The sequence below is a fragment of the Chelonia mydas genome, chromosome 14 (assembly GCF_015237465.2).
Source record: "Chelonia mydas isolate rCheMyd1 chromosome 14, rCheMyd1.pri.v2, whole genome shotgun sequence".
Lineage (NCBI taxonomy): Eukaryota > Metazoa > Chordata > Testudines > Cheloniidae > Chelonia > Chelonia mydas.
This window is the reverse complement of record NC_051254.2, coordinates 27,514,708-27,539,484: the sequence shown is the minus strand read 5'-3', so window position 1 is coordinate 27,539,484 and position 24,777 is coordinate 27,514,708. Positions and strand designations below refer to the sequence as shown.

General features: G+C 53.7%; 2 protein-coding genes and 1 long non-coding RNA gene across 3 annotated transcripts in view; 2 read left to right on the top strand and 1 right to left on the bottom strand.

The window, feature by feature from the left end:
• The window catches only part of LOC119567802 (maestro heat-like repeat-containing protein family member 1), a 129,361-nt gene that overhangs the window by 24,369 nt on the left and 80,215 nt on the right, over positions 1–24,777 (top strand). The window lies entirely within an intron of this gene.
• On the top strand, positions 3,406–7,408 carry LOC122462980. Its single transcript, XR_006285899.1, has 3 exons — positions 3,406–5,191; positions 6,003–6,094; positions 6,955–7,408. It is a non-coding gene; the product is annotated as an uncharacterized LOC122462980 (long non-coding RNA).
• LOC102947874 (E3 ubiquitin-protein ligase TRIM39) overlaps positions 21,310–24,777 on the bottom strand; it is a 30,703-nt gene continuing 27,235 nt past the window's right edge. The window contains exon 6 of the mRNA XM_037915205.2: positions 21,310–22,882. Within this exon, the coding sequence (XP_037771133.2) occupies positions 22,317–22,882 (566 nt within the window). The 3' untranslated portion in view covers positions 21,310–22,316. The remainder of the gene's footprint in view (positions 22,883–24,777) is intronic.

The window sequence follows — 24,777 nt, the reverse complement described above, 5'->3', positions numbered from 1 at the left end:
CAGCCCAGTGCCCTCCCCTGGGCACTCCCAGCCAGGCTGCCAGGAGGCCTGGTGAGCTCAGGGGCACAGAGATAAGGACCCGCATGTCCTGGTGGCAGTTGCTCCAACTGCCCCCCCACCATCCCCACCCCCATTCTGCCCCCTGCCGAGCGCTGGCTGGGCCCACACTGCCGAGTGCCCCTGTCCCCGCACACTGGGGTCTCACACTGGCCATACACGGCAGAAGGGGGGAGAACGAACCAGGCCGAGATGGGCCAGGGCTGTCACAGGGGGTCTGACACACCCAGCCCAGGAGGGCCCTGCACGGCCCCACAGCCACCGCTGTGTCTGCCAGACAGCAGCTGTGAGCCAGGGATCGGTGCCCTGAGAGCCCCTGGGAGTGATCCAGTCCCTGCTGCCCACAGACGGGGGGTTGCTGGGCACTGGCTGCTGCCACTGAAAGCCTGGCCCCATGTGGGGCAGCCTCAGTGTCTCTCTCCAGCCTGTTCCCAGGAAGCGACACCTGTGACGATGTGACGCAGCAGGGAGGGGTGAAGTGTTGACCTGGGAATGTGCCCTGGGGATGGGAGCTGCTAGGAGGGTTTAGTTTTCAGTTTGGGGCTGGGTGGAGGAATGCAGGGAACCCCAGGGCTGGGGTCTAAGCTCCCTGCTCCCCCAGAAGGACTTGACTGAGGGGTCCTGGGTGTACCCACAAGCTCTGTTTTGGACTGTGTTCCTGTTGTCCAATAAACCTTCTGTTTTACTGGCTGGCTGAGAGTCTCAGTGAATCCCAGGAAGAGGGGTGCAGGGCCTGGACTCCCCCACACTCTGTGACAACACCCCATTACCTTGCTCCCCTCCAGTCTCCAGGTGTCCATTGCCCTCAACATTCGACTCCTGCAGTCGCTCTTCGCTCCCAGCAGGTCCAGCTGCTGGCCCCCCCATTGTCTCTCTCAGCGACACTCGGGCTGCACACGCTGCTGGAGGCGCTAGGCTGAGCTCGGCTCCTCTCTGTGACTGGGTCCAATTCAGCAGCAGCCGCCAAGCTGGGGCGGGGGTCCTGGCCCTGGCTCCCAGCACACCCTGCTCTGGACTCTCCAGCCGATCTGAAAGTCGAGACAGACCCAGCAGGACAGGTCAGTGGGGCGATCTGTGGTTTCTCGTTCCCTGCCCAGCAGCCCAACCCCCTGCCAGAGGCGGTGCCATGATGATTAAACTCCCTTAAACGCCATCAGCCCCTCCACCCCCAGGGCTTCAGAGACCTGATCTGCCACGGGCCCCACCCACCGGGTACCACCCATGCGTGACAGGCACCCAGCTGGGGTTGACAGGAGGAAAAAACCCTCCCTCCCCACACATACCTCCTGCAATCGAGAGGAAGTAGAGAATCCTAACAGCAGCGGGGAGCTGGTGGGCGGGGGAGAGAACCAGGATGGATTGAGTAAAATCAAGGCAATTAAATCACCAAGTCCAACGCCTCAATTTAAATGATCAATTTTAATCAACTTTTCCATTTACACTTCAGTAATTTTCTAAGGCCAAGTGCCCACTCAGTGGGTGAAAGAACCATTAAAACTTGATGTACAAAACTTCCCCCATGGGGCAGCGGGGCGGGGAAATTGTGTGAGTGGCCCTTTCCTTCCCCCTTTTCATTGGGAAAGCAGGCAGGGGGAGAATGCCCATGGGAAGCCCAGCCTGGAGCCCCCAATCCCCGGAGAGGGGGAAGGGGAGGGGACAGAGGGGCACACCGCCCCCCCCCCCAGCCTGAGCCCGCAGAGGGGGGTGGGGAGGGGACAGAGCGGCGCACCGCCCCCCACAGCCCGAGCCCGCAGAGGGGGGCGGGGAGGGGACAGAGGGGCGCGCCGCCCCCCCAGCCTGAGCCCGCAGAGGGGGGCGGGGAGGGGACAGAGGGGCACGCCGTCCCCCCGAGCCTGCAGAGTTCCAGAGCATCGCCCGGGGACTCCGTGACAGGGGGAAAGGGGGGAGAAGACATAGACCCCCCCCCAGCCCAGCCTGGAGAGGGAGAAAGAGAGGGACAGAGGCAGAGCGGGGAGGTGAGACATGACAGAGAGCCCCCCAGCTCAGAGAGGGGGAGGGGGGACAGAGACGATGCCCAGGCCACGAGTCTGGGTTCCGGGGAGGGGGAGGGGTCCAGCCCCTGCCCCCCCGTGTCCCAGCACTCCCCCCACGAGCCCGGCGCGGGTTGCACGTTTCTCACTGGCTCAGCAGCGACCGTCCGCGCCCGGAGCCTCCCCAGCCTCTGCGGGGCTCTGACCTGCCCAGCTTGGGAGGGGGGCCCTTTAAAGCCTCGCAGTGACTCCACCCCTAGTTTTTTGGGCCAATGGAGAGAGGGGCCGGATAAGGCAAATTTCCCGGAATTTTCTCGGAGCTCCACCCACTGGACTTAGACTATTTAGGAAAAAGAAAAGGAGTACTTGTGGCACCTCAGAGACTAACCAATTTAAGGTGCCACAAGTCCTCCTTTTCTTTTTGCGAATACAGACTAATACGGCTGTTACTCTGAGACTATTTAGGGACTTCGACAAGCCGTACCCAGCTCTGCCCTTGAAACCCTTATCCTAAGCTACACAGTCCTCGGCTGTGACTCCACCACGTGACTCCTGAGCCAACTCCCTCTCTTCCCCCCTCCCTTTCCCCCTCTCCAGGCTGGGGGGGGGTTCCGTCCCCCCTCCCTCCCTCTCCAGGCTTGTGGGAGGGGGGCTCTACCCCTCTCCCTCCCTCTCCGGGCTTGGGGGGGGCTCTACCCCTCTCCCTCCCTCTCTGGGCTTGGGGGGGGGCTCTACCCCTCTCCCTCCCTCTCCGGGCTGGGGGGGGCTCCGCCCCTCTCCCTCCCTCTCTGGGCTTGGCGGGGGGGGCTGTCCTCTCTCCCTCTCCCTCCCCCTCTCCAAAGGGGGCATGTGAGGTCTGTATCAAGGGCCAGTAGCCCAATGGTCACCATAATCGGAGCAAGACCTCTGTACGGATACTATGTAAGGAGCTGTGTCTCTAGACTGACAATGATGCCCTTAAGGTCTTGGAGTTAAGGCAGGTCACGGGAGGTGATGTACCCCAGATGCTCCTTTCAGACAGGAGGCAACTGAGGTTACCTCCCTGTCTGGCCATCTGTGTATTGTGTGCCTGATGTTGGATGTCTCTTTGCGCACTGAGCCAGGTGCAAAATTAGATTGCAAAATCCACAAAAAAGGAAATCTACAGGAAGAAACTACAGCAGGGGGCTGTGTGTGTGTCCATCTGTGGTGTTTAAGCATAAAGACAAAGGATCGGTCTGATCTCTCTCGGTGTGCAGAGACCTACTGAATCCTTCCCCTCAGAGACAAACTGACCGTACGCATGTCTCATGAAAGAAGGGTCCGAGCCTGCCTGGCTGTGAAGTGCTGCAAGGATTTCGGGTGAGCTGTACTTGGTTAGACAGGAGAATACCTTGTTAGTTCGGTCTAGGCTCTAGAACGCATGTTATGACTTTGTTATATGTAACCATTTGTTTCCAACACTTTCACTCGACTCTTGGCTTTGTTGAACTGAGGCGTGATTTCGCTGTGAGCCTATGGCAGCGCTGTGTGTTAAGTGGAGCAGTGATCTGAGCTGGACCTGGTAAGCTGGGGCCGAGGATGTTACTGTTCCTTTGGAAATAGTGAATCTGTGAATCCTGCCAGTGCCCAGGGGACCAGGGACTGGACGCTCCAGACAGATGCTCAGAGGGCTGGAGGGCAGAGTGGGCCTATTGCTACCCTGCAGTGACTGCAGGCCCAGCAGCGAGTGCGTGTGGCCAGTGGAGTTGGGGAGCTGACCCCTGGCAGGCACAGACAAGGCTCCCTCAGGCAAAGGGCAGGTGGTGGCGAGGTGCCTCCCAGCCCCGGGTACCCGGGTACATTGCAGGGTATTAACTTACTGCAGGTTTGGGGCAGTTAAAAATTACACCCCAAGGCCCCAGCCCAGTGAGGAGGACCGAGGAGAGGAACTGTGACTGCGCGGGGCACCTGAGTCCCAGCACCGCCCAGAGTTCTGCTCTGCCTAAAGCCCCAGTCCCGCCCCGTGAGTAGGGCTTTACCAAATTCATGACCATGAAAAATGCATCACAGACTGTGAAATCTGGTCTCCCCTGTGAAATCTGGCTGGGGGAGGGGGGGAATATGTCACAGAACTGCCACCCTTACGTCTACGCTGCCTTCAGAGCTGGGCGGCCAGAGAGCAGCAGCTGCTGGTCTGGTGCCCAGCTCTCAAGGCAGCACTGCTGCCAGCAACAGTGCAGAAGTGAGGGTGGGAGGTTGGGGGAGGGGGGGGGGAAGGGCCAACCTTATGGGTGGGTGATGCGGGCAACTGCCCAGAGCGCGGTGGTCAGGAGGGAACCCCGCCAACCGCCAGCTCCAGGCCCTTTTAACCTCTGAGTGCTGGACCCTGGAACGGGGGAGGGGCAGGGCTGGGAGCGTCCCGGGCAGGGGCTCCTACCGTGTGCCAGGCTCTAGCTGCAAGTTCGGGCTGGGCTGGGGAGGAACAGGACCTCGTCCCCTGCATGGGCTGCTCCCAGGGCCAGATCAGAGCCACCGCCAGGAACCTCCCCCAGCAGCAGAAAGCTCCGTGGCTGCCGGCCGGGAGCCCAGCTCTGAAGGTAGCACCACTGCCAGGAGCAGTGCCGAAGTCAGGGGAGCGATACCGTGACACCCCTCCCCCAATAGCCTTGAGACCCCCCCATGACCCTCTTCTGGGATGGGATCCACACAGTTACAACAGGGTGACATTTCAGATTGAAATAGCTAAAACTGTGAAATTTAAAAGACTTTTAAAAATCTCATGACCATGAAATTTACCAAACTGGATGGGTGAATTTGGTAGGGCCCTACCCAGGAGACTAAACAGGGGGGTACTTCACATTACAGATACACAAATGTGGATCCTCAGTTGCACTGTTTATATCACGGCCGCTTCTTTCTGGCAGATCCATTTGAGCTCCGCGGCACACGTCTCAGACAGAACCTGGCTGCCTTTTATCCACCCGCAGCTGTTCCCAGCAGCAGAGCCTGAGAAGCTGCAGAGTGAGAGAGAGTCCGTGTCACTGTGGGTCCCTGTAACAAGGAAAGGCCCAGGGGTGAGTCTTTTCTCCCCCTCCCCCTAATGGGAAGCTGGGCTCTGGTGTTGTCCTTCATCTCTAACTTCCCTGCAGAGCGTCAGTCGAGAAGACGTCCCAGGCTGTGAGGTGAGTTAGGGCAGTGGCTCTCAACCTTTCCAGACCACTGCACCCCTTTCAGGAGTCTGATTTGTCTTGCGTACCCCAAGTTTCACCTGACTTAAAAACGACTTGCTTAGAAAATCAGACCTAAAAATACAAATGTTGCCACAGCCACTATTACTGAAAAATTGCTGACTCTCATTTGTACCATACAATTATAAAATAAATCCATTGGAAATAAGTATTGTACTTACATGTCAGGGTGTAGCGTATAGAACAGTGTAAACAAGTCAGTGTCTGTCTGAAATTTTAGTTTGCACTGACTTTGCTAGTGCTTTTTATGTAGCCCGTTGTAAAACTAGGCCAATATCTAGATGAGTTGACCTACTCCTCGGAAGACCTCTGTGTACCCCAGGGATACGTGTAGCCCTGCTTGAGACCCACAGAGTTAGGGGGTCTGGAGCAAGGACCATACGAGGCTGAATCCCATGGGGTGGGTGACCTGGTACTTGTTCATTGGAAGCGCCACCTTGATCTCCTGCATCTCAGCTTTCCTTTAAAAACGAAGTCTGATGGGTGAGAGGAAACCTGCACCGTGCGACCTGGGTAACGGGAGAGCTGCAGGGAGCTGAGGACTTGTCCCGATGAACGGTTAGGGCTGGATTCACAAAGGGACTTAAGAGGTTAATGGCCACTTCAGGCACCTCTGTCTCTTGGAGTGGGAAGTTCCTTGGAGAATTCCACTGGGTGGGAGACTCAGCTGTGAAGGGAGGGGGCGGGCAGGAGCATCTCATCAACCCAAGATTGGAATAACTGAAGTAATGTTCCTTTTACACAGAGCCTCAGCTCTTTGGAACCTCTGCAAACGCTTTAGTCATGTGTTTAACTCCATCCGTAGGAGTAGCCTTGGATGGCAGTGGGAGGGCTCAGGTGTGTAAGTGTTTGCAGGGTGGGCGCTCAGGGCAGTCCCTGACGCCAGGGCAAAGCGGATGTGAAGCGCCACTGTCTGGATTTGGGAGCCTGCCTGCACACCGAACTCACTCGGCGATGGGTGCATGACTGCAAGGCGCTGGGCCGGGGAAAATCAGCCCCGGGTGGTTATTTCGAGTAGAAAACCAGAGCCACTTCTGGGGTCTTTCAGCTTCTAATGCCCTTTCCCTTCTGCAGCTGGATTTCAACGTATGATAAAATCCCTCTTGATACCAAGTCAGTGCCATAAATCACTGGACTGGGTGCAGGAATCAGTAGGCGACGTTCTCTGGCCTGGGTTATGCCAGGGCTCAGACTAAATTATTCTTCCCAAAACTTTTAAAAGCTGAGCCCCCTCCTCAAGGCAAAGAAACCAATCGTGCCCCTCACCCGTCAGCAATGTGTTAGCGACCCCACTCCCCCATTTTCATGTACTCGTCTTCAAACCCCACCCTTCCCACCATGGCTAGCCCTTCCCCACGCTTCAGGAGACGCTGGAGTACATGATCATAACCGTCCCCTCTAACTTTAAGACCTGAGGGACCCCATCCTGGAGCATCTTAAAAATCCCAGTTCCCAGACTCTGGAACAGGGGCTGCTTTGCCGGGCTCACCTTTCTCCCTCCGTCAGGTTGGCCGATGGGGATAATGAGCCTGGAGATCTCATTCCCGCTGCTCTGAGTGGTGCCCATGTGCACATGACCCAACTCAGCTCTTACTGTATCCCAGGAACGTCTTCATCTTCTGGGATCCTCATGGCAGCAGAGGGATGATTTAACGGAGTCCCTTAGTAATGGGGCCTTTCTCTCTCTTTTGTTTCAGAGCCAGCGTCCTGGAACCATCTCATGGTGCGTGGAGTGGTGGGGGTGGTGGGGGTGCTGGTCTCACTATACCTATGTGGGTTTTGGAAAGGTAGAGGGAAAGTGTTTGCCTACCCGCGACTCGTCTTCAGCAAGCTGCTGACTCATCCCTCCCGGCAGCCTGGAAGTCTGCAGGATTCACAGGAATCTGAGCTCACCGCAGTGTGTGACAGGGACGGGGACTAGGCCCAGGGAATTAGAAACAGGAATCGAGACCCAGCCCTGGAGAATGGGGAAGGAGACCTGCTCATGGAGGACAGACGCTTCCCCCAGGAACCCAGAGGAAGGGATCCATTAGGTGGGGACACGGGTGTGGCCCAGGAAACTGGAGTAGCATTGCCAATCCTCCAGGATGACCGGGAGTCTGCAGGAATTAAAGATTAATTTTTAATTAAAGATTATGTCATGTGATAAAATCTTCAGGAATAGGTCCAATTAAAATTGGCAACCCTAAACTGGAGTGGGGGGGAGGGACCCATTAAATGGAGACAGACTTGGGCTGGGGAACCAGCTAGAAGAGCTGATCCCTCCTACGATGCCCCTCAATGGTGGGGACTAGACTGGGCGAAACTTTTCATCTAAACCTATTTTAGATTCAGCAGTTTGCGAATTCATATCCAGTCTGCTGAATTGTTCACGTCCAGCCCCTCCCCCCGTTCTTAAAAAGTCGAAGCATTTCGTTTAGACACTTTCCAAACAAACCATTTTGATTTTTCAGTTTGAAACAATTTTTTGTTTAAAAATGTCCTTCAGTTTTATTTTAAAAATTCAAAACGTTACAACCCTTGAAATGTTCCTGTGTCTTTTTGTTTTTGTTTTTTAAAAAAAGCTTTTTGGTTCATCAAAAATTTGGAAAAATGTTTTGTTCAACCTGAAACCAGTTTTTTTCCATCTTTTTTTTTGGAATTGCCAGTGACCAGAAAATTCTGTTTGCCCAGCTCCAGGGGTGGGTGAGGATTTTAGCGGTTATATTGTGGGTCTCTGAGTCTCCTTGTTGCTCAAAGTTTTCTTACTGTAACAAATTTATTTGAGACGATGGCAGGATGGGCAAAAGCTTCCTACAAGTGGGGGGGGCTGCTGGCACCCAAACTGTGGCCTAGCCCCTGTGCCATCCCTTCTCCTTGACGTCTGGCCCCCTCAAACCGCCCCTTTCCGAGGCCCCCCCTCTTGCCGCCTTTCTCCCTGAGCTCCCACTTCATTCCCCCCCCTTGCCCCCCCCCCCCCCGCTCCCTTCTCTCCCTCTTCATCCAGTCGCTCACAGTTATGGCCAGTAAAAAGTGGTGGGCCCTGGTCCCCCCTGTTCCGGCACCCCTGGATGAGAGTGGGAGAGGATGAAGAACTCCTTTCAAATATAACTCCCCCCCCCACCTCAAAAAAGCACAATTTGCCAGCAACAGCAAAACATGCACCTGACCAACCCGGGCCAGTCACGCTGTGTTGTGTGTGACATTCCCATCCTGGGGCGGTTTATGTCTTTGAGAATGTGAACCCCGCAGGCCTGGGTGTTTCTCTGCGTAATGTGACCTCAGGGCTCCTGATGAGAGCCGTTGTTTGTAAATGTTTCAGTAGCAGACATATTTATCATTCATGGACAGACAGACATTTATTCATAATTAGAACTGGTCAAAAATAGCAGGGGTGGAGAGGGTCATGAAAATTGAAGAAGAAACCACTTCCCCCCCCCCCCCATATTCTTCAAACTTATTTGCAAATGTTTTTAATGATCAAATTTTTGTTTAGTTTTGGTGGGAAAAACTCCGCGTTCTCTCTCAAGTGGGCAGAGAAATCCAAAATGTTTTTTTTAAAAAGGGAACTGTTGGGGACACTGGGGCATGGCCACTAGGTAACTCGAGGGGATGGAAGACCACGAGTGTCGATGAAGCCCCCTCGCACTAGGCCCAGGTGTCCTTGGCCCCCCCCCACCCGACCGGAGACACTCGCAGCAGCTCTGCGTACTAGGCCCAAGTGTCCTTGCCCCCCCCTCCCCCTGCCTGGAGGCACACACAGCAGTTATGCTGAGGATCTGCAACAATATGTTGCAGAGTCAGATTGCCTGAAACTAAGCAAGGCCAAACAAGGCAGATATGGAAGAACAATGCTGAATAAAGCAGCTTTATGTATAGTTTAACAAATGATACAGAGAATCAGGGAACTAGCTGGGAACTGGATTGGCTGGCTATATGGATACTTGGGGCAGCTTGCTATTGGATAAGTATGCTGGGAAAAAGGATGTATAAAAGCCTGTGTAACTTCCTGCTCTGGGTGCAGGATTTGAGATTTTATTCTCTCTGTACCTTTTTGCAGCTGCAAATAAACTTTTCTGCTTCTCCACCCCGTTGTGATTATTGGGTGTAGCACACCGGGTAAGGAACCAACTCAAGCTGTTGTTCAGCCTCTCGGCACTGGGTGCCGGCAACAGCTTTTGGCGTCCCTGGGTGGGCTCGAGGCTGCCATTTAGCCTTGCCCGGACCCCTCCTGGAGGTCGAGGATTGCGGCGAGAACCGACGCCCAGCGCACACCGGTGAGTTCATCCGGGGCCTCGGAGGAGACGCGATTTGATCGACCCCGGAGGGCACAACGGTGCAACGCACTCATATAGTGGAGAAGCAGTTGTGGACGGCGGTGAAGAACCGGCCCCTTAGACATGGGGGAGGAGCAGCTGCAGGCCACGGTGAAGAACCGGTCCCTTGGATAAGGTAGGAACCTTTTGAAATCCGGATTGTATGCTCTGTTGGAACCTGGGGACGCCCAGAGTTACCCTGTAGGTATGGGACAGGGACAGAGCTCAGGCGTTAGGGCACGGTGTACGCCCCTAGAGTGCATTCTAGCAAACTGGAAGGTATTTGGTGCGGATCCGATGACTAAGAGCCAATTAAAACGATTCTGTACAGTTGACTGGCCTCAATATCAACTAGAGGACCAGGAGTGGTGGCCACCAGGAGGGTCAATTAATTACAACACGATCCTTCAGTTACTCCTGTTCTGTCAGAGAACAAGGAAATGGAATGAACATATGTATGCGCATTTGTTTCTGACTTTATGTAGTCGACCAGATATTTTACAGCACTGTAATCTGACTCCGACTGGTTCGGTAGCAGCTAATGTTAGTCCCCAGACCCCCACCCCCACTGTAATGGCAGAGCTGGTGTCCCCTTCGGCCCCTACACCCACACCTTGTAAGTCCCCAATGGTTGGCCTATACCCCTTAATCACCGAAACGAAAGTCGCCCGGTCTGGATCGGACAGGCGTCCGGCCACGACTATGCAGGTTTATACTCATGTGCCCTTTAATCCTGTGGATTTGGCTGCTTTCAAAGCACAGGCAGGAGAGTTTTCCACCAACCCAAGCAGGTTTATATCAGTCTTTGAGGGGTGCCTCAGTAGTCACAAGCCAGACTGGGATGATTGTAACATCCTCCTGCGAACCCTATTGTCTGAGGTTGAAAGACAACAGGTTGTGTCCAAGGCAAGGGAGGAGGCGCAGAGACGGTACGACCGGGATCATATTAATGTCCCTGACCTGGATGCACAAGTCCCCCGAGCAGACCCCAGGTGGGATCCAAATGATCATGGGGATATGACCCGCCTTACCTCCTATAAGGAGTTGCTTTTGCATGGACTCCGTCACTCGGCTGTCCGACATAATAATTGGGCAAAGCCATATGAAGTAATGCAGGATTTAAAAGAAAGCCCAGGGGCCTTTCTACAGCGTATTCAGGACACCATTCGACTGAACACTAATGCAGACCCCGATGATCAGGCAACTGAGTCAATTATTAAGGGAATTTTTACGAGCAGAGCAGCCCCTGATATTAAGAGAAAGTTACAAAAAAAGGAGGATTTAATGGGTATGACCATGGCACAAATCTTAGAGACTGCAAACCGAGCTTATAGTCTGAGAGAGACAGAGAAGGAGAGAAAGCAAGTGAGATTGATGGTAACAGCGGTACAGGCCGGCACTAAGAGAAGTGGCCGGGGAGGAAGGAGCCGTGGACGCGACCGTCCGGGCTCGCAGGAGAGACGACTGGGTCGCAACCAGTGTGCCCTGTGTCGACAGGAGAGACACTGGAAAAATGAGTGCCCAAAGAGGAAAGAAAAGGGGGGTGCCCCTATGATGGCGATGGCGGAGCAGGAATAGGGGTGTCAGGGGAGACGGACCACCCTACCCCCAGAACCCCGAGTAAAGATGTGGCTGGGAAGCTCAGAAATAGATTTTTTAGTGGACTCTGGAGCGGCCCGAACTGCCATAAATCAGCCTCTTCAGTTGCCAGTAGCAGATTCCCTTACTGTGGTGGGAGCCACAGGCAGGGACACCAAGTGCCCAGTGTATGCCCCAGCGGAATGCGCTTTGGGAAACAGGACTATATCCCACAAGCTGGTATCCCTCCCTGAGTGTCCAACACCTCTGCTGGGACGGGATCTGCTTTGTCGCCTCGGTGCCACCCTGCATTTTACTGAGGACGAAATAACCCTTACCTTACCCCCTGAGAATGCATGGATCATGACCCTTGCAGTTGAGCCCTCAGCCATGCAAGCCCCAGAATGGAGCCCGTGGGAAGACCAGGTGTACCCCCTCGTGTGGGCATCAGGGATTCCAGGAAAGGCCACCCATCAGACCCCCATTACTATTCAGCTCATACCAGGGAAAGGCCCAGTGCAAGTAAAACAGTATCCAATCAAGAGGGAAGCCAGAGAAGGTTTACAGGAAACTATAGATCAATTCCTAATGTATGGTATTCTCCGGGAATGTCAGTCAGCCTGGAACACTCCCATTCTACCCGTACAGAAGCCTGATGGCACGTATCGGCTGGTACAGGACCTAAGGGCAGTCAATGAATGGGTTAAGACTCTGCACCCTCTTGTCCCTAACCCGTATACCTTATTGGCTTCTATAGGGGGACAGTATACACATTTTTCAGTCCTTGATCTGAAAGATGCTTTCTTTACCATCCCAGTTGCCACCCCGTCACAGGAGATCTTCTCCTTCGAATGGGAGGACCGAAAAAGGGTTAAAAAGCAACTTTGCTGGACAGTGTTGGCCCAGGGATTTAAAAACTCCCCCACCCTCTTTGGCCAGGCTCTGGCCAGGGACCTACAGGAGTGGGATAATGAGGAGGCCCTCCTTCTGCAGTATGTAGATGATTTGTTAATTGCCACTGTGGGCCAAACACCCCGCCTTAAAGCCACCGTGAGCCTCCTGAATTTTATTGGACTCCAGGGATATCGGGTAGCACGGAGTAAGGCTCAAATTGCCCTCCCAGAGGTACGGTACCTCGGGTTTCACATACGGCAAGGGGAGCGTCAGCTTTCAAGCAAAAGAAAGGAAGCTATCTGTCAAGTTCCTACCCCAAGTAACCGTAAGCGGCTCAGGGCATTTCTGGGTATGGCCGGCTTTTGCAGGATATGGATCCCAGAGTTTGGACTGTGGGCTAAACCCCTGTACGACTGTGTAAAAGGAGCAGATCATGACCCCTTCTATTGGACCCCAGAGGCTGACAGGGCATTTAAAATCCTGAAAAGAAAATTGATGGAAGCCCCGGCTCTGGGCCTGCCGGATCTCTCTAAGCCGTTTCAGTTGTATGTACATGAACGAAGGGAAGTGGCCCTAGGAGTGCTCACACAGCTGTTAGGAGCATGGAGACGTCCCGTGGCTTATTTTTCTAAGCAATTGGATCAGGTTGCAAAGGGTTGGCCGGCATGTTTACGGGCGGTCGCAGCTACTGCCCTAGTGCTTGAGGAAGCCGAGAAGCTACCATTGGGAGGGGTTATGCAAATCTATACTCCCCATATGGTCCGAGCCGTATTGGATGCAAAGGGAGGGCTTTGGCTCACCCAGGCTCAGATTGCTCGGTACCAGGCTAAGCTGTTAGAGAACTCTGAAGTCACCTTACAGCCTTGACCCTCCCTTAACCCAGCCACTCTCTTGCCAGAAACAGAGGAACAGAAACATGACTGTTTAGAGATCATAGATGTCCAGTACTCCAGCCGTCCGGATTTAAAGGATGTACCCCTCCCAAATGCAGATTATGAGTGGTACACTGATGGTAGCAGTACTGTAATAGCTGGGCAAAGGAGGGCGGGTTATGTTGTCGTGACCCTCCATGACACTGTGGAAGCCGAAGGTTTCCCTGCTGGGACCTCTGCCCAGCTTGCCAAACTAATAGCCCTGACCCGTGCACTTGAACTGTCAAAAGGAAAGCGGGTCAACATTTTTACTGATTCAAAGTATGCTTTTGGTGTGCTGCATGCTCATGCTGGCCTCTGGAAGCAGAGGGGAATGCTGACAGCCCAAGGCTCCCCAGCCAAGTACGGGCCCCAAATCGTCCGGCTCCTAGAAGCCGTACAACTCCCCTCAGAAGTGGCGGTGGTACACTGTAAAGCCCATCAGAGGGAGGATCAAGATGTGGCCAGAGGTAACGCCCGGGCAGATAGAGAGGCTAAGCATGCTGCCACCCTGCCATCCCCTCAGACTGAGAACGCCCATATGCTGCCCTTATCCCATCGGTAGGGGAGCTTCCAACCCCCCAGTACTCTGGGGAGGAGAGACAGCTAACTGACAAACTCGGTCTCCGGGAAAAGGAGGGATGGCTCCATTCCCCCGAAGGGAAGGTCCTCTTACCAAAGGGCCTGATCCGGCCAGTGCTGCAGAAACTACATCAAACCACTCATGCTGGCAGGGAAGCACTTATCCAACTAATGGGAAAATACTTTATCACTTCCGGACTCCGACCCCTGGCTGCCCAGGTACAAGCGGACTGCTTAGTCTGCCAAAAGAATAACCCCCGACCGGGACATCCTGTGCCACCAGCTGCCCTAGAACCCACTCCGGGCCCCGGACAAGTGTGGCAAATAGACTTTACTGAGTTTCCCCGGACCCAAGGGTTCAAATATCTCCTTGTTATAGTGGATCGGTTCAGCGGATGGCCAGAAGCCTTCCCATGCCGTAACTGCACTGCCAGAACAGTGGCCCTCAAGTTTGTTAAGGAGATCATTCCTCGCTTTGGACTCCCCCTGTGGATGGAATCTGACAACAGGACACACTTCACGTCAAAAATCATTCAAAGCATCTCACATGCCTTACAGATCCCCTGGAAACTCCATACGCCCTGGAGACCGCAAGCCAGTGGGGTAGTGGAGCGTACCAATCAGACCCTTAAACGGCATCTCTCAAAAGTGTGCCAAGAAGCCTCACTGCGATGGCCTGATGCTTTGCCCCTCGTCCTACTCCGTATCCGCATTCTCCCAAAGGGTAGATTAGGGCTCAGTCCCTTTGAAATTATGTTTGGAAGGGCATGGCCTATGAATGGCACCTGGTTCTGTCAGGGGAATGGGAGTTGGGTAATGTTTTTTTTGTCACAGTATATGTGTTCCCTGTCTGCTGTTCTTTTGTCTCTTCACAGGTATACTAAGGATTCCCAGCCTCTCCCCTTGAACTCTCCTGTCCATTCCTTACAGCCCGGTGACTCCGTGCTTGTTCGCACCTGGAAAGACGAGCCTCTCCAGGAAAAGTGGAAAGGACCCTATACCGTCCTGCTGATCTCCCATACAGCGGCAAAGATCGAGGGACACAAGAACTGGATCCATCACTCTCGTCTGAAGGCAGTGCCCGCCCCCTCGTCAGCAGAACAGTGGACCGTCCAACCTGCTGACTCCTCATCTAGTGACGATCTCGGGCTAAAGCTACTGTTTAAAAGACACAAATAGCGGGCACCTTAATGCTAAAATGGGCCCCACCCAGGTACTGGAGACCCTGGGTTAAAAAGACTCTGGTGATGATTAATTGGGTAACATTGTTATTCTCTGTATTGGTATTTCCAAACTGTGCATATCGGGAGCATAACTCCTTTGTTTCGCTTGCGCACCATGTTGCTAATTTAACAAACCAGACTGATTGCTGGGTATGTGCTCCAACTCCACTATCCCCCAAAACGGGAATGCCCCTTGACATGCTGCCCTTGAGCCTAGCAGAATTAGCCACCACCAAAGAGCAGGAAAGAACGGACTCGCCGTACTGGAATAAGACCTCTTTACAGCAGGCCACCTATCAGGACCAGGAGTATTCAGTTGCAGTACTCACTGAGGGAGTGTTATGTTTTACCCGAAACCAATCTGATCACTATGGGCGTCCTGTGGGAAAAAGCTCCTGTGTTATTACACAGTGGGCTGATGGAATATTGAATAAAGACCAACAGGGGAGGCCAAGCAGTGTGGGTGTAATGGTTCCTCCCCTTTTAGGGAAACTCTTACAAATAATCTTACCATAAAAGAAGGGTTTGGAAATGTAACTTGCCGTCCAGTTAACATCTCCAATGTAGCAAGCCAATGGTGAGTTTGTAGTGGTCCCTATGGCGAGTGTAATTTGAACGGCACAATTAAATACGCCCCCACTTGTACCCAATCAAAAAAAATGGGATGTCCCCTTAGGGGCATATGAACTGTTTGGAAAAACAGCCAAAGCAGCCTTAAATATCCCAGGAATCCCCTTAAGAAACAGTCCTTACTGGGCCCTACAGGGTCACTATTTTGTATGTGGCCGAAAGGCTTACAAGGTGCTGCCAGCCAACTGGACAGGTAGCTGTTATATAGCTCATGGAGTTCCTCATCTTTCCATAATTGCCACACTGCCCAAAGGAAAGATTAGAAATGCCCGAGACACTTCTGTTGAGTCACGAGAAAAGACCCTGCGGCGACTGACTAAGGCATTGGAGGGCAATATGAAGAATCCCCTCACAACCGAGAAGGGTTGTAGGGTGCTCTGTACTGGGAATAGCGCCACTGGTTTCCGGACCAGCCATGGCATGCATAGGCCGCTATACTGTAAGGCTGCAGATGGTACTTGAGAAGGTGGCCTTAGAGTTAGAGGACTCGGTTAGTGATTTAGGGTCAGCAGTAAAAACATTAAATAAAGAGGTACAGCAGCTCAGCCTCCAAAACAGGCTGGCTTTGGCATCCCAAGGAGGGGTTTGTGCCCTCATCGGGCCCCGATGTTGTGTATATGTAAATGATAGCAGTTATGAGATCTATGAAAAGGTGGTACAGGCTGAGGCCCATGCCCAAGCCGGAGCACAGGTTGCCTATACTGCCCCAGAGAACGATTGGTTGCAAACCTTGTTTTCAGGCTGGGGTTTGTCGTCTTGGCTCGGTGGTTTATTTAGCCTGCTATTGAAAATTCTCTTTCCTGTATTGCTTATATTACTGGTATTATGCTGTGCAGTGTTATGTGTTAGGGCCCTTTTGCAAAAGTTAATAAGTCATTCTCTTCAGGGCTATCACAAAGTGCTTATGCAAAGTCCTATTGTAAAGAAATAAGTAGCCCAAGTGAGAAAACTCAGAGCCAAGGTTGAGTGTTCTCAAAGGGGGGAGTTGTTGGGGACACTGGGGCATGGCCACTAGGTAACTCGAGGGGATGGAAGACCACGAGTGTCGATGAAGCCCCCTCGCACCAGGCCCAGGTGTCCTTGGCCCCCCCCTCCCGACCGGAGACACTCGCAGCAGCTCTGCGTACTAGGCCCAAGTGTCCTTGGCCCCCCCCGGCCTGGAGGCACACACAGCAGTTATGCTGAGGATCTGCAACAATATGTTGCAGAGTCAGACTGCCTGAAACTAAGCAAGGCCAAACAGGGCAGATATGGAAGAACAATGCTGAATAAAGCAGCTTTATGTATAGTTTAACAAATGATACAGAGAACCAGGGAACTAGCTGGGAACTGGATTGGCTGGCTATATGGATACTTGGGGCAGCTTGCTATTGGATAAGTATGCTGGGAAAAAGGATGTATAAAAGCCTGTGTAACTTCCTGCTCTGGGTGCAGGATTTGAGATTTTATTCTCCCTGTACCTTTTTGCAGCTGCAAATAAACTTTTCTGCTTCTCCACCCCGTTGTGATTATTGGGTGTAGCACACGGGTAGCGAACCAACTCCAGCTTTTGTTTAGCCTCTCGGCACTGGGTGCCGGCAACAGTCTGAAATGACCCCAGCTCCGGGAAGGATGGCTGGAGTCATCTGATTCCACAATGGAAACTAATCCAAACCCAGCTCCGGGAAGGAGGACTGAGGGCTCCAGATTTGAGGATAGGGAGGAGCTTGAGTGAGAGCTGGAGGCTGGAGCAGAGTGAGGGAAAAGATTTTATTTTGGGGTTTACTTGGACTCAGAGTGGACCCCAGCAGGGGACTTTTTCTCTTGGATCTTTGAGACTGTGAGACATAATTAAAGGGGTGTCAAAGAGGGTAAACTTAGGCAAGTTGCTTGCCAAGACATTCTGAAGCAGCTGAGGGTGATATGTGAGCGCGCCACCCCATGATGAGTCTACAAAACTGGAACCCATTTAACAGAACTGCTGCCCCTTCCCCATGCAGACAGAGCCTCGCTCTCTTCAATCTATCTGGTTGGGTCCCTCACCACAGCATCTGACCCCAACAGAGCCTGCAGCACAGAGTGGGAAGCTGGAGCGAACACAGCACCAGGTTTTGGGCCACGCACCTGGCTTCCAGTGACCCTGTCCCAGCTCCCAGGATGCTCCCGCTCCCCCACAGCCTCCAGCTCCCCCCAACCTCAGGCTGCCTCTGCCCTGCCCTGTTCCCTAGGGGGTGACCCAGGGCCCAGCATGCAGCCATCAGGGTCCTACAATACTGTCTACCACTCCCAGAAGACAGGCACAGGATGGGCTCAGGGAGTGGCTGGCCCCACAATGGGACCCTCGTGCCTCCTCCCCCAATGTTTGCTGCTCCCCTTGCTGGGCATTGTCTGCACTCAGACCAGGAGCCCTGTGGGGCTAGCAGCCCCTTGTTCTGTCTCTGCAGTGCCTGGCTCACTCGTGGGCGCTATACCAATAATAACACTCACTGCCCAGCCCCTAAGGGCTGCATGACAGCGCGGGGCCTTTCCCATCACACAGGGGGACCCTGGAATGCAGGGAGCCCTGGTTACTCTGCTCCACACATTCACCCAGTGACTCCCCCGAGCTGCTGAACCTGGGTCCCTGGGGTCAGAGCATGGGCAGTCGAGTGGCAGTGACCGGCTGGGGCTGCTGGGGTGGGCTAAAGGAAAGGGTTAATCCCAGCATGGTATCCAGGACCGGCTCCAGACACCAGCATCCCAAGCAGGTGCTTGGGGAGGCAGTCAGATAGGGGAGGCCGTCTATGTGCCTTCAGGGAGCCACATGTGTTGCCATGGTGGCGGCAATTAGCTTTTTTCTTCTGCCGTCCGCTACGGCAATTCCCCGGGAGCTTCTCTCTTGTGCTGCCCACGGCGGTAACTTTTGTCTTCTGCCACCTGTGGGGGTTGGTTCTTCGTTCTTCCGTCTGCGGCGGCAATTTGGTGGCGACGGTTTCACTGCTTGGGGTGGCAAAAACGGTAGGGCCGGCCCTGGTGGTATCACGTTGCTGTCCAGCCCTGGCTGGTCTCTGCCCTCTGGGTGCAGCACAGGGTGTGTGTCTCTGAGCAGGTCCCTGCCCACTCGCCTGGCCAACGGTAAGGCCACCCCACATCCTCCTAATTTTATCTGGGCTAATGGCTGCAGGAGTTAATATGGGTGGAGCAGGGCTGCTGGACGGGTAAGAGCTGAAGGAGGAGAGAAGAACAGGACATGGGGAGAGAAAGAAAAGCAGGACACAGGTACGAGCTGTGGCTTTCGGTGCCAGTGATGTACAGGGATGTGTCAGGATCCAGATTCTTTCGTGTGCAAGCAGTGTCTGAATGAGCTCTCCCCCCAGCAGCTAGCTGGGGAGGGGAAGCCTTCAGGTGCAGACTGTATTTACATGAACACACCGAATCTGCCTAGGTAGCCAGCAGACAGGGCTGTGTTGCCAAAGTGATCAACTGTGGCTGGTGCTGGATAACAAATCACTTCAGTATTGAATGTGGGGATAATGAAATTGTGTTATCTTTATTGTATGAGTAAAGGGCAGCAGAGTATCACTTAGCCTGTCCTGATTGAGGGGGTCACCCTCCCTTGAACTGAACTCACTGACACAATAATAAAAAAAAGTTGAGGCCAAAAATTGTAGGTGCCCAAGTGGGACCCTTTGTGGGGGAAGCAGCCTGTGGTGAGCTGGCTGAGTCGTTCCAGGGGAATTTTCAAAGGTGCCTGGGCACCTCGCTTCCAATGGGAGTTAGGCGCCTACGTGCTTTTGAAAATCCCAGTAGATGCCAAGCTACATCTTTAGGTGTCTACAGACCTTCTAAAATCTGCCCCTTAGTCTCTGTGCCACATTTGCAAAGTTATTTAGGCTCCTAAAGATGCAGAGTGGAGCCAAGTGGGACGTTCACACCTGCCTTGTAAGCCGATTTATATTTTTTTAATAATGTAAAAGTGGACTGGAAACAGGAAGCATTTAACAGTTTCCCTCTATTTCACAATATCACCATCATAAGAAAAATGTATTTAACTAAGAATATCAACTTTATTCATACTCTTTTGAATAGAGAAACAACCCAGCACTCTTGGATCAATAGCCCTCAAAAGCAAATACTTTCTAAAATTAAAACAAAATGTCGCCCCTTCTTCTGCGATGTTCTTCAGGAGGCAGCAAACACTTTTCGTCGTTGTCCAGTGGGGGATGGGGCTGCCCCTTGCCCAGCCTGGGGCAGGAGAGGTGACTGCGGAGGGCGGGAGAGGGCAGGGTGTGACGACGCTCACCCAAGCCCTAGCTGCTCAGGTCCAGGAAGACCCCTCACCTCCCTTGTGGTGGGTGACAGAAGGTGGGGGGGGGGGCTGCTGTCATGTGTGAACCTCCTCCCCTGCTGCTGCCTGTCACCATAGCATCACTGGGGGTGGGGGATGGGGCATCTCCTTGCCAAGCGTGGGGCAGGAGAGGTGACTGCGGGCGGGGGCACGAGTCCAACACAGACCCATTCCCCAGCTGCTCAGGTCCAGACCCCAGGAACCCTCCTCGGAGTTGGAGTCATCTCCCAGTAGGTGCTGGGGGGGGGCTGCCATCACATGTCCACCTCCTCCTCTCCCCCCTCCGCAGGCGCAGCAGCCACCTCAGCCTGCCTCCAGGGCCGGTCCCTGTGTTGTAGCCAGCAGCGGCCGGTGAGGGAGCACTGCGTGGAGCAGCTGGCGGGGCCGGGGGCGCTCCAGGGGAGGCCCATGGGGGCAGCAGGTGGGGCCGGGGCAGAGACCCGGCCCCAAACATTGGTGGACCCAGGATCCCGGGCCCTGAATATTGCTGGAGCACGAGCACCACAGACCCATATAACTCGCCGACCCTGCAAGGTGTATTTATGCAAGTTCTCGGTTGCAGAAATTTTTCCTGTATTTATTTACTTCTGAAAAACACCAAAAGTTAGATTCTGACTGTGTGCAGACATCAACCATTACAGAAACCACATTATAATGTTAACTTTGCTTACTATAGATGGGATTATAATACAAATGTCATAGGAAAGATCCAAATGATAACTCTAGCCTGTGTTCTTGCACATAGGTTGTTAAAACCTGGGAATTGCTGAGAGCAGATTTAATCGGGCGATATCCAGTATCTCAGAAGCGATACCAGTATGTACTGACAGCTACAGATGATTTTTCAAAATAGGTAGAAGAATTTCCACTTAGAACTATGAAAGCACATGAGGTGGAGAAGAAGACATGTGAAATTATATATTAACATGGCTGTCCAGAGCAGATACTGGCAGATCTAGGTTCTGAATTGAATAACGAGGTAACAGTTTACATTTGGTGTTATTTTCACTATATGGTCAGTTACACAATCATGGCCCTGTGACACAGAGCTTCAGCAGACCATGGCACCTAGACAGCAGCAGACTTGATAAAAACACAGATGAATCCATCACAAGATAACGTGAGGGTATTTATTTTCAAATAATCAACGTAAGTTTAGGGCACTCTGCCATGGATGGCGTATTGTGAATAAATCTTCAAAACTGAATGATTACATTGAAAATGTTCATAACACATCACGTTTAAAACAAAAAGTAGTCCTAGCAATGCCGTGTGATGTGCCTCCCCTCACACTCTGCTCAGCCAGCTCTTCAAGAAATTAGGTTCAATCGCTAATATCAAGGAATTGGACCAATCAGTCACTATTTTTACAGAAAAAAGAAGAGGAGTACAGGTGGCACCTTAGAGACTAACCAATTTATTTGAGCATAAGCTTTCGTGAGCTACAGCTCACTTCATCGGATGCATTTAGTGGAAAACACAGTGAGCATTTCCACTAAACGCATCCGATGAAGTGAGCTGTACTCACGAAAGCTTATGCTCAAATAAATTGGTTAGTCTCTAAGGTGCCACCAGTACTCTTCTTTTTGCAAATACAGACTAACATGGCTGCTCCTCTGAAACCTATTTTTACAGAGCATTCCAGAAGGTGGTGGACAGAACCCAGAGGAATTGTGATGAATTTCCTGGAGCAACTTTCTTTTCTTTGTACTCTAAACCTCACATGACAACAAAAATATCACCCTTTCGACTGATTTATGGCCGAGAAGAAAGGTCTCCCAATAAAACTTCACCAAATTTAATGTTATGTGTCATTAAGTGCCAGCATATTAAGTTAATTTGTGATGATTCAGTAAAGGAATACAACCCCTTCTCTATTTCTTTCTCAAACTACATTTGTTGTGTCCTTATAACCAAGAACATGGAAAGCCTGGCAGTACTTTGAAATCAACAGTGCACACTCAAAGTACATTGCCTGCAAATAATATTTCTAAAGAAAAATAAACCAAAAAAAAGAGATTGTAGAAGACATTTTTGTATATAGCAGGGGTAGGCAACCTATGGAACATGTGCCAAAGGCAGCATGCGAGCTGATTTTCAGTGGCACTCAGACTGTTCGGGTCCTGGCCACCAGTCCGGGGGGCTCTGCATTTTAATTTAATTTTAAATGAAGCTTCTTAAACATTTTAAAAACCTTATTTACTTTACATACATCAATAGTTTAGTTATATATTATTGACTTATAGAAAGAGACCTCCTAAAAATGTTAAAATATATTACTGGCACGTGAAACCTTAAATTAGAGTCACTAATGTATTTTCACCTTGTTAAAATACTATTTTCTAAATTAGAATCATCTTTTTTCTTTCCTATTTTACATTGAGATTTAACAGGGGTAAAAAATTCTGGCAGGAGTGAACGACCCCATCCCCCACCCTCTGCTACCCCTGGGGCAGGGGACGGGGCAAGGTGAGGGCTGGGGGTTGCCAGGTGTCTGGTTTTCGTCTGGACCCTCCAGTGGAAAAGGGAAACTGGCAGCGTCCGGTCAGCACAAAAACTCTAGTAGCTGCAGCCACCGGCTCCCCCGACAGGGGGGCGGGAGGAGCAGCAGCGCTGGGGGGGCCGGTCTGTGCCGCAGGGTCACAGTTGGGTACAGAGATTGCCCCCGGCCGGAGCCGGGACTGGGCAGATGATCAGGGGAGCCGCGTTTTCACCCCCAGCACTGTAACCAGGACAAAAATAAGGGCGGAGCGGCCCGGAGAAGGTGTCAGTGAAAGTGAAGAGATGGGACCCGTCAGTCACATTGTAAAACGAGACCTCGCCCGCCGCATAGTCCAGGAAAATCCCCACCCGGCCGGGCTCGACGCTCACGGGGAGGGGGGTCGGGGGGTCGGTGAGGGCCTCGTATCCCCCATACCACAGCCGCACAGCCCAGTATCCATCCTCAGGTGTGTGTGTGACCCACTCCTCCCTGCTCACAGATTCCCTACAAACCCCCAGAATCCATCTCGTCTTGTCTGCCACCCCCACCTCCCAGTAACGCCTCCCGCCCGCGAACCCCTCAGCGCCCAGGACAAGGGCACAGGGATCAAATCTCTCAGGGTTGTCGGGCAGATCCTGGCGTCTGTCTCCATCTCTCACACGTTTCAGATCCTCAGACAGGACGAGGTGGGGATTTGCCGTGTCTGGATCCAGAGTCACGTCCACTGGGGAGAGAGTCACAGAGTCAGGGCCGGGGGCAGGGGCTGGTCACTGGGATCGAAGGGAAATTAACCTGCATCCCCGTTAATCGCTTGGGGGCGGGGGGGTTGTTGCCTGAGGGGAGTCAGGGCCCCTCTGCCTGTGAGGAGACAACGGGGGGGGGGGGGGGGGGGGCAGGAGGAGCGGGGGACGGGGGGGGGAAGGTGTCAGTGGGGGCGGGGGAGGGGAGAGGCTGATGCTGGGAGAGGAAAGGGGAGGAGCAGGTGACAGGAGCAGAGGGGGAGGGGGAGGGGCAGGTGACAGGAGTAGAGGGGGAGGGGGAGGGGCAGGTGACAGGAGTAGAGGGGGGAGGGGTAGAGGGGAGGGGTAGAGGGGAGGGGCAGGCACAAGGGCAATGCGGGGACAAGGGAAGGGGCAGGCACCATAAGAACGGGGGGGGGGGGGGGGTGAAGGGCAGGATCCCGGGGGCTGCAGGGGGTAGGGGGGAGAGGTGGGCTCCATGGGAGAAGAAGGGGATGGACTCCAGGGGGCTCCGGGCGGCAAGGGAAGGGGCGGGCACCAAGGGGCAGAGGGGTGTGAGGGAATGGGGGAGCTCCAATGGGGCAGCGGAAATCAAGGGGAGGGTGAGCTGCCAGGGGGTGAGATGATGAGGAGTGGGGAGGTAGAACCATGGTGGGTAGCGAATGGGCAGGCACTGGTGCCGGGGGGCAGAATGGGGGGTGAGGGAGCAGGTGAGCAGAAGGGAGGCAGAGAGAGGAGCGTGGAGAACGGCAGGATCTAGGGGGGCAGAGGAGTGTGAAGGGAGATGTGGGCACCAGGGGGGCAGAGGAAGGATGAAGGGAGGGGTGGGACCCAGAGATTAGGAGAGGGTGAGGGGAGAGGCGGGCCAGTGCTGAGGTGAGGGGAAGGGCAGAGACCAGGGGTCCAAAGGGGGGCGAGGGAAGGGACTTGCACCAGGAGGGCAGAGGGGGCAAAGGAAATGGCAGGCACCAGGGAGGCAGATGGGGCAAGGGTAGAGCTGCGACTTGGGACAGAGGAGGAGCTGGCACCAGGGTACTAGAGGGGTGCTGAGGGGTGCAGGTGTCATGGAGCCAGAGGGCGAGGGGAGGGGCAGAGATGAGAAATAAAGAGAAGGTGGCATGGATGATGGTGGCAGAGGGGTGAGAGGAGAGTGAGGTCAGTGGGGCAGAGGGAGGTAAGGGGGTAGGCACCAGGGAGGAAGGGGACAAGGGGAGGGTCAGGTGTTTGGGAGGTCAGGGGGAAGGAGGGAAGGGGTCAGCACCAGAAGGGTGCGGGGGGTAAGGGAAAGGGTAGGTGCCAAGGGGATTGAGGGGGTTGAGCAGAAGGGCAGACACAGGGAGGGCAGAGGAAGAGAGGGACAAGCACCAGAGGGCAGAGAGAGGAAAGGAGAGAGGCAGGGGCAGGTGGGTAGAGGGAGGTGTTAGGAGACGGCATTGGGGAGAGGCAGGTGCTGGGGCGTCAGAGTGGGGCTAGAGGAGGGGTGGGCACAGGGGGGTGAGGGAAGGGTGCGTGCCAGGGGTCAGAAAGGGTGGGGAGAGAGGCAGGTGCCAGGAGGGCTGAGGGGAGTAAGAAGGGCAGAAGCCAGGACAGCAGAAGAGGGTGAGGGGTGAGACGGCCATCAGGGGGCAGAGGGGGTGAGGGAAGTGGCAGGCACCAAGGAATCAGATGGGAGTGAGGGAAAGGGTGGGAGACATGGCAGCAGAGGAGGGAAAGGGGAGAGGTGGATGCCAGGACATAGTGGGGGTGTGAAGTGATGGGTGGGCTCCAGGGTGCAGAGGATGTTTGGGGGAGAGGGGAAGGTGCCAGGAGGGCAGGGGAGGAAGGAGGGGGGTTTCCGATGGGGCAGAGGTGGGCGGAAGGCAGGGGCACATGCCAGGGA